The 8,626-nt window shown below is 37.3% G+C and overlaps 1 protein-coding gene across 1 annotated transcript in view; it reads right to left on the minus strand.

The window, feature by feature from the left end:
- Positions 1 to 7,959, minus strand: part of ITGA2 (integrin subunit alpha 2) — a 148,418-nt gene extending 140,459 nt beyond the window's left edge. Inside the window, exon 1 of the mRNA XM_074282541.1 lies at positions 7,771 to 7,959. Coding sequence (XP_074138642.1) covers positions 7,771 to 7,816 — 46 coding nt within the window. The 5' untranslated portion in view covers positions 7,817 to 7,959. The remainder of the gene's footprint in view (positions 1 to 7,770) is intronic.
- Between the last annotated feature and the right edge of the window lie 667 nt (positions 7,960 to 8,626).

The following is an 8,626-nucleotide window of genomic DNA, read 5'->3' on the forward strand; positions in this document are numbered from 1 at the left end:
TTATTGTATGCTACTTTCATTCACTCAGTTTCTTTTTTTAAAGAAAAGAGACTTTTGTTTTTGTACATTCAGCACCTAGCACAGTGCCAGGAACAGAATAGTTGCTTAATGAATGCCTATTTATTTATTAGAGAGTGAAATAAGGCTTCTCCATTGTCATCCAACTAGTATATATCTAACTCAGGACTTTCTAATTCAGAAACTATAATATTCTAGCTGCTTCACCATCTCTCTCTCCCTCAACTCCCAAATAAAACCATAATAATAAAACAGAAAGAATATATATTCAAGAATTATAGTCTGTCATTTTTCAATTTGGGCTATTAAGATTTTATTTATAAAGAAAATTTAATTTAATAAATTCAGCTATCCACTTTTGTGATACACAGATCATAAACAAAGTTTGCTATTTTTAGTCTTTTCTGGAAAAAAAAATCTTTGGCTGTGTGACTTCCTCTTCTGCCTCCTCCCTCTTCTTTCTCCCTCACCCTCAAACAAAATTCCATAGATACATATCTTAAAATGCCTATATGTTGCAGCAAGCTATTTCCATTGGGGGTTTTGCCTGGAAAAAAATCTTCAGAATCTTGACTGGGAAAATCTTGACTTGAATAACCCAAAACGAAAGACTGCAGAGCTGAAATCCTACCAGATGAACACACACTAGGCTTAAAGGGAGTATTTCAGGTTAGAACCCAAAGATAAATGGAAAATGTGTTGAAATGGTGTGGCCTTAACTGCTCTGAAATGAGTCCAGCTTGTGTTCTGTCTGCATTTCTATAAAGTAACCATGGAAATGAGATCAAGCCTGAACAAAGAAAAACAAAGGCTACCTTTAAATGAGTAACTGAAAATGACAACTGGGAGAATGTGGAGCTTCTGCCAACCAGAATGGCTTTGTTTGGGCAAAATGCAATGAAATCATTCTTCTAAAACTGACAACTGAGCTTGTTTCTATTGAGATAAATAGATGATGCATCACAACTTATGGATTTCCTTTTTAAAAATTGGTCATTTAAAACTTCTAAAAATAAAAATTGTCCTTTATGTTAACATGGAGTATAGGTGACTTACACAGTACAGGATGAATAGTGTTAGACTCAGAATCAGGATGACCTGAATTCAAATCCAGCCTCTGATCCTACTAGTTATGTGATCCTAGGTAAGTCATTTAACCTCTCCGCACTTCAGTTTGCTCCTTCATACAAGGAATAATAGTACAGGGTTTTTGTGAGGATCAAGTAAAATAAGGCATGTAAGACATTTTGCAATATTTAAAGAAATGTATAAATGCCAGCTATGATCACTATTGTTGATGAATTGTATCATCCTTTAGGTCAGGAAATATATTAATAACATGGAGAAACAACATAGTAAATACTTCTTAAAACACTGTTCCTATTTATACTACTAGCACTGTTTACATCCCAGGAATGTTGTGAGTAAAACCGTGTAAACTGTAAAGTCCTCTATAAACATTTAAATATGTTACTACTGCTAACAAAATGATGTAACAAATGAAAAAAATAATTGGAGTGGGGAGAAGCATGGGAAGAGAATTTGTTGTTCAGTTGTTTTTTTTTATTCTTGTCCTACACTTAATGACCCCATTTGGGGTTTTTGTGGCAGAGCTATTGGAATGATTTGCCATTTCCTTCTCCAGCTCATTTTGCAGATGAGGAAACTGAGGCAAACAGGATTAAATGACTTGCCCAAGGTCATACAGCTAGTGTCTGAGGTTATATTTTAACTCAGGACTGAAATACAATACTTCAAATATAGTCTCTACAGAAAAAAAAAAGTACAATGAAACTATGACATTCATTATTCTGAATACTATGACCCTCTTTTTATTTAACCAGACCTGTGACTTCATCAGTGTAATAAAATGGTATATCTTTTATGTGACAACTTAGTGAAACTCAAGAAATTCATCATCAGAGGTAGAGTAATATAGTAGAAAGCATAGTGTTATCAAATCAGAGGATATGGGTTCAAATCCCTCTTCTGGCATTTAGTAGGGACATGACCTTGGGCAATTTACTCAACCACTCAGGGAGACAGTTCTGTCATCTATAAAATGGAAATTTAGGATTAAATGGTCTTCAAGGTCCCTTCCATCTCTTCACCTATTATCCAGCAAATTCTAAAAGACCCTCTGATAATATGACTTGCATCAATGGATGGAGCACCCACTCTGACAAAATCATAGGTCCTTGAAATAAGATCCATTGAAAGGTTTTTTTTTTTGTTGTTGAATAGATGACAACAATTTGATTAAACTTGAGAATATTTTGGTCATGCTGTGAAAGATGGATTGGAGAAGGAAGAAAATAAATAAGTCAACACCATTTAGTAGGCTATTACAACCATACATGTGGAAAACAAGGAAAGCACAAAGCAGGTCATGGCAAATAGTAACAGAAAGAAAACAGAGCCAAATAATATTCCTGGTACAGAATCAGCCAAATTTATCAAGTAAATGAAGGTGGCAAGACAAGGAAAAGAAAGAATACAAGATAACTTTAACTTAAAGGTTCCAGCCTGAGTACTAGGAAAATGGATTAATTAGGGAAGTCAAAAGAAAGGAATTTTTTTTTTTTTTTTTGCAGAGGAAGATAATGACAGTTCAGTTTAGGAATCTTAAGTTTGAGGTTTAAGAGTAGCTAGGTAGAGATGACCAACAGGCATTTGGAAACGCAGAGTTGGCAATAAAGACAGAGAAAAGGATTGATGAGCCAAATTTGAGAGTCATCTTCAGAGAGGTCATAATTAAAATCATGGGAGGGGATGAGCTCAACAAAAGTAATTGTAGAAAGAGAAAAGGGGGGGGGGAAGATTAGAAATGGAGGACATTGATGGGAGGACAAGATGAAGAAAAGGAAGCAGTGAAAGAGAAGAAGTAGTGATGGTAAATATAGAACAAGTAAAGATGGTAAATATAAGAACAAGGAGAGGTTAGGCAAAAGTATCAAAGGCTATGAAAAGTTCAAGGATGAAGGCAAGGATAAGGATTTGGCAATTTGGGAGGACACTGATAATCTTGCAGAGAACAGCTTCAGTGCAGTAGTGGAGATTGAAGCCATCTTTCCTGGTAAATCATTTACTAGTCACCTGCAGGAATGGGGACCTATGAGTTCACTATTTATAGGAAAATTTCCTCTACCAATACAAGTCAGCACCTTCTCCACAATTTAATATAGAAGGCCTTTCAAATGGCATAAATTTAGAAAACAGTTTATGGTTATCTTTCCTATTGTGAAAATGCATTAAAATGCAAATAAACATATTATAATTTTAGATTGAAAAAAATTTCCATCCTATTAGCTATTTTCTATATCTTATGTACAATACAAACACACATACAAATCTCTCAAATTCTCTCTCTCTTCATCAGCTGATACAACTTAGTCCTTTGAAGCATTCTTAGATTTCAGTCCTTCTAATAATAATTGTAAAGATATGCATGTATATATATATGCGTGTGATTATAGGTATACATGTTTATGTATATATACATTTATATGTTTATATGTATGTGTATATATTTGTGTATGATTATAAATATACATGTTTGTGTGTGCATATATTAGTATGTTTATATATGTGTGTGTATATATGTGTTCATATATTCACATTTAACTTTGTTGGGGGAGGGGAGAAGGAAGAGGGAAAAAAGAATAATGTAAAAAATTCACAGCAAAGAAAATCTACACAGAAGAAAGGAAAAGATGGACAACTCCAAACACAATGTTTAGTGTTTGACATATAAACTTTCTTGAAATGGAAATACATTGCTTTATATTTTGAATCCTCTCATACTCTGCCATGCATGTGGCATTTTTTCCTATTTTGTATTTAAATAAATTTAAAAGAAGAAAAAAATAGTTATAGAGAAATGGTCATCTGAAAGGGTTAAAAAATGACCTCCACATTTTTGTCTTTGTGGTGATAGTGAATAGAAAACATATTATATTATGGAAAGAGCACTATACCAGGAGAGCTGAGCTTGAATCCCAACTCTGCCATAAGCTAAATGACCTCAAACAATTCTCTTTATTTTTCTTGATCATAGTTTCCCTACTCCAAAAAATGGTTAAACATGCTACTAGTAGAACAAATTTTGGACTTAGAGTAAACAGAGACATTAGTTAGAATCCTGCCTCTGGTACTCACTCTCTCTGTGACTGTGCATAGATTACTAAACCTATTTCAGCCTGTCTTCATCTATAAAATAGAGTGAAAAATTATCTCATATTTTGCCTTACAGGATTGTGTGAGGATCACATGAGATAAGGTTTGCCAATATAATTAGTTACATGCACAAATGCAAGCACACACCCACATACACATATACTTTTTTGGGGGGAGGATTTCATTGTATAAGGAACTTTGCATAATTCTCAAAGTGTGATCTGGAGATCTATAAGGATTCCTAAGACCCTATGAAGGTATTATGAAGGGGTCTTCAAGATCAAAACTATTTTCAGCATAATACTATTTTAATAATCAATTAATTTCATACTTAATTTCAATTTTAAAAATTAATTTTATTTATGATACATCAACTAACTTTAATATTTAACAATTTTAATGTAAAGCTCCTAGGTTGTATAGTAGATAAACTGCTAGATATAAACAAAAGTTCTTTGGGGACTTTAATAATTTTAGGAGAGCAAATGGGTGCTGAAACCAAAATATTTGAGAAACCGTGGTTTAGAGAATTCCCAAAAACTCTTTCTACCAAATGTGGATCACAACTATTATGTGAATTATGATTTTAGAGAATTTACAGGGGCATTAAGAATTTAAGTGACTTGCCTGAAATTACAGTCATCATGTGTCAGAGACAGGCCTTGAACTCATATCTACTGGATTCTAAATGCAGTGGCTTTCCTCCATACTATATATTGCTGTTTTTCAAATGTTAGTTACTATTGCTTTTCCTATGCTCTCTCACACCTTAAACATTCCATATAGTTTCTTTTTTCTTTCCTATCTCAGGAACATCCTAATTCAGGCTTATAAGTAGGCAAAGCAAATAGTCTTTGGGCTTGGAGTTAGACTTTCAATGTAAAGGCCTTCAGAACAAAAATATCTCCCCCACAGTACCTAAAATTCTTTACTTCATTTTGTACTGATCTCAGATTGAAATGCCACCTAGAGGAATCTCTTTGGATCAACATGTGCCATTTTCTTCCTCAAAGGATCTATCTGGTACTACTCAGGCAATGACCTCAAGATTTCATGGTTGGAGTTTAGATCTGGATGTCAATCATCCATATTGATTCTCACTGCATGTTTAGCATGGATCACTAAGGAATCAAAGACATTTTCCTGATTCATGAAGAAGCTTCATGGTTATCCCTAATCCATAAATGTTTTTACATATCATGGTCCTAAATAATTAAGTTAAAGCTCTCTTCCTCAGACATGCAACTTCTTGTTAAGAAGAGTTAAATGATGGAAAATGAAGCAAACTTTTTTTTTTACACTTCATGATTTTAAATCATTTCTATCTTTTCAGAATTAAGAAATGTTTATATTTCAGTAGATCTTAATAATTACAGGCTAAAAGCTGTGTTTTTTAAGGCCCTGCAGCAACACATTCCACTCAGGTGTGTCTCATAGTTCCTGAAAGAACAAGTTAGAACACTCCCATGAAAATTAGCTTGTGTTTCGGAAGTTTCCTCTCAGATGAAGCAGTTAGGAAAAGGAAAACTGAAATTTTTCAGCCCACATCCTCTAGCTGATTTTCAGTGTTGATAAATAACCTGAAGACGATAAAGGACTTAAAAATTATAAATTTTTTTTCAGTCACTGATATAATCTTAGATCAGAACTGGTTGGTGACACAAAAAAAGACATTCATTAGCTATCCTTTCCAAGTTTTCAAGGAAGGAAAGGACAGAACTCTATCTAAAGAGCTTCGTCTAGTAGAGATCTGTAGTCTAATGGAAGGCACAAGATTCAATTACACAGAGTGTTGATTTTTCTCCAAGTCTAATGCCCATACTCCCTTGTTTTTTTCATCAGTAAAATTTGTCAATCTCAAAGGTCAACTAAGAACCGTTATTTGAAAAACCCTTAACAACAAAGCAAAGGATTCTATTTAGTTTTAAGTCCCAAAGAAATTATCTAAAGACACAGGGAAATCAAACTACAATAGGTCATAGCATCTCAGATTTAGAGCAAGATGGGACTTCAGAGATCTAGTCCAAATACATCATTTTATAGGCAAGGCAACTGAGCCCCGTAGAGGGAAATGCCTTTCCTGAGATCACAGGTTAATGAGTTACAGAGCTGAGGTGCAAACCTGAGTCTTCTGCCTTGGCATAAATCCTTTTCCACTACATGTCTATCTTAATCCAAAACCAGAACTGCACCATGATGCTTTTGTTGTTAATTAAAAAAAAACCAAAGATCATTAGCTAGGTATTCAAAGTCAGAGAACAATTTTCCTTTTCCAGGAGATAAAAAGAAAGGGGTGGTGGTGGAAGGGGACAGAGACATTAAATAGTTACATGCACACATGCATACACACACGTACAGAGAGAGAAATGGGGGGTATTGGACTTCAGTTAGGTGACATACACCCTAAGTGGTCGCTAAACTTTCTAAACTGTTCTTGATCACTAGTCCAGGAAAAATGGAATTTCATTCCCTATCTCCATCCCTACTAATTTCCAATATTTTCTTATCAGGCCTTTCAGCCCCAAGCCTTCATTAAGGGAATTACAGATCAAAGAACCATAGCCATTATTTGCTTTCTATCTACTTATCATAAGAAACGTGGGAACGAGTCTTCCCGCCTGGAGTTTACAGAGCTGAATATAGTCAACAATAGGGAGAAAGCCGAGGGAAAGGAAGAACTCCCTTTTGCCAAACATTGATAAGGAGCTGTCGGTTTTCCAAAGCCATGCCTACAAAGCGGCTGGAAGACAAGGAAAGAGCAAAAGCGACTTTCTTTGGGAGGCCAGGAGGTAAAGGGCAGTGGGTCACCGGTTGCTTTGCCAAAGCAACAAACAGCCTGGGTTGGGGAGACCTGGGAGCGAGGAAGGGCGGACAGGGGTGGAGGGCAGTCTAGGAATAAGGGACGGGCTGCAGCCTGCCTCACAGTGCTTTCCTTCCATCACTCAGTACTCTCGCACCTCCACTTTGGAGGCGGGGAACAGGCGGCGGGCAGGCTCCGTAGTGGCCGTAGCAGCTGTCAATCTTAGCCTGGAAAATTTCTTTGAAAAACAATGCACCTAACTCAGGAAAAGTCTAATTAAAAGCTATTAGATATCCTCGAATACCGTCTACCGACCTTCTTCCATTTGAAAAAAAAAAAAAAAAAAAAAAAAAAAGATTGAAGTGTTGGGAGAAGAGTGAGAAAAGTGAAAAGTTAAGAAGCACAAAAGGCGTGCAGGCAGAAAAGGGCAGAAGGCAAGGTGTAGGCAGGTGATATGATTTTAAATCATTTTCAAAGCCTCCCTTTCTCTTGCAAGCTCAAGACCCCCGAGAAGAAACTGGTTTCTGTAGTTCCCAAAAGAAATCGCTGAAACTCATGTAGCCGCGCCCCTCTATTCCTTAGTTCAAAGATTTATCTGTTTTTTCATCCCCTACTGCAGTCCCTGTCCAAGAAGGGAGATCCTGATCCTTTTAAGAACTTATCTTTCTAGATCACGCTTCTGCCTCCAGAACAAAGTCCTTTTTCCTATGCTCGCAAAAGGATCGCTCGGCTTATAAAAACCCAAACCAAAACCTGATGGCGAGACTTTTGCTTACCTTGACTGAGAAGCAACAGAGCGCCCCAGTTTCCGACTTCCCCCATCCTTTGCCTAGCAACCCGGGCGAAAGCTGCACTGAGCTGAGGCCAAGAATGCCTTTGCAGAGAACAAAAAGAAAGGGAAGTGGCCCCTCTCAAATTATCCTTCTCTCTTTTAGCAGAGCCTAGAAGTAGACTCCAGGAAGAAGTAAAAGTTGTTCAGGACCAGAGACTGGGCATTTGTATTGCAACAATACAGGATGGGGTGTCCGCGGGGCCAAGAGCCAAGAAAGCAATCAGTTGGTCCGGCCCCGCCCCGCCCCGCCCCGCCCTCGGCACAGCCGGATCTACCCCGGGCACCTCCCGTCAATCATTCACTCATACCCTCCCCATCTCCACCCCGCAAACCGTGCCCTTGTCTCTGAAGTGGGGAGCTAAGTTTCTTCCACTCCCCTTCATGGGATATAAATTCGGTACCTTCTCTTTATTCATGAGGACAATCTCATATGTAGAATAAAAACTGAGCAAGAAAAGTAAGAAGTAATTACTTGTCAAACCTCTCCTCTCTGACTCCTGATTTCTTCTGACTGTGGGCCTTGACCTTTCAGGAAAAAAGTTTTGTCCCTTAACCCTGTTACACCAAAAGCCGGGGCGGGGTGGGGGAGGGAGTTGGGGGGGGGGGAGGCGGGGGCAGAGAAGGAAGAAGGAAAGAAACAACTTTTCTTTCACCTGGGTTTCAAATTCTTCCTTAGGAGAATCTGGGAGAGTACTATCCCTGCCTCTCCTTTTCAGGGAAGTGGGTGGAGAGAGGACAGAAATAAACATACAAAAACCAGGTTAAGAAACCAAATACAACAGTTGTGGAACAGCTGGAAA

This window comes from Sminthopsis crassicaudata, chromosome 1 (assembly GCF_048593235.1).
Source record: "Sminthopsis crassicaudata isolate SCR6 chromosome 1, ASM4859323v1, whole genome shotgun sequence".
NCBI classification, from domain to species: domain Eukaryota; kingdom Metazoa; phylum Chordata; class Mammalia; order Dasyuromorphia; family Dasyuridae; genus Sminthopsis; species Sminthopsis crassicaudata.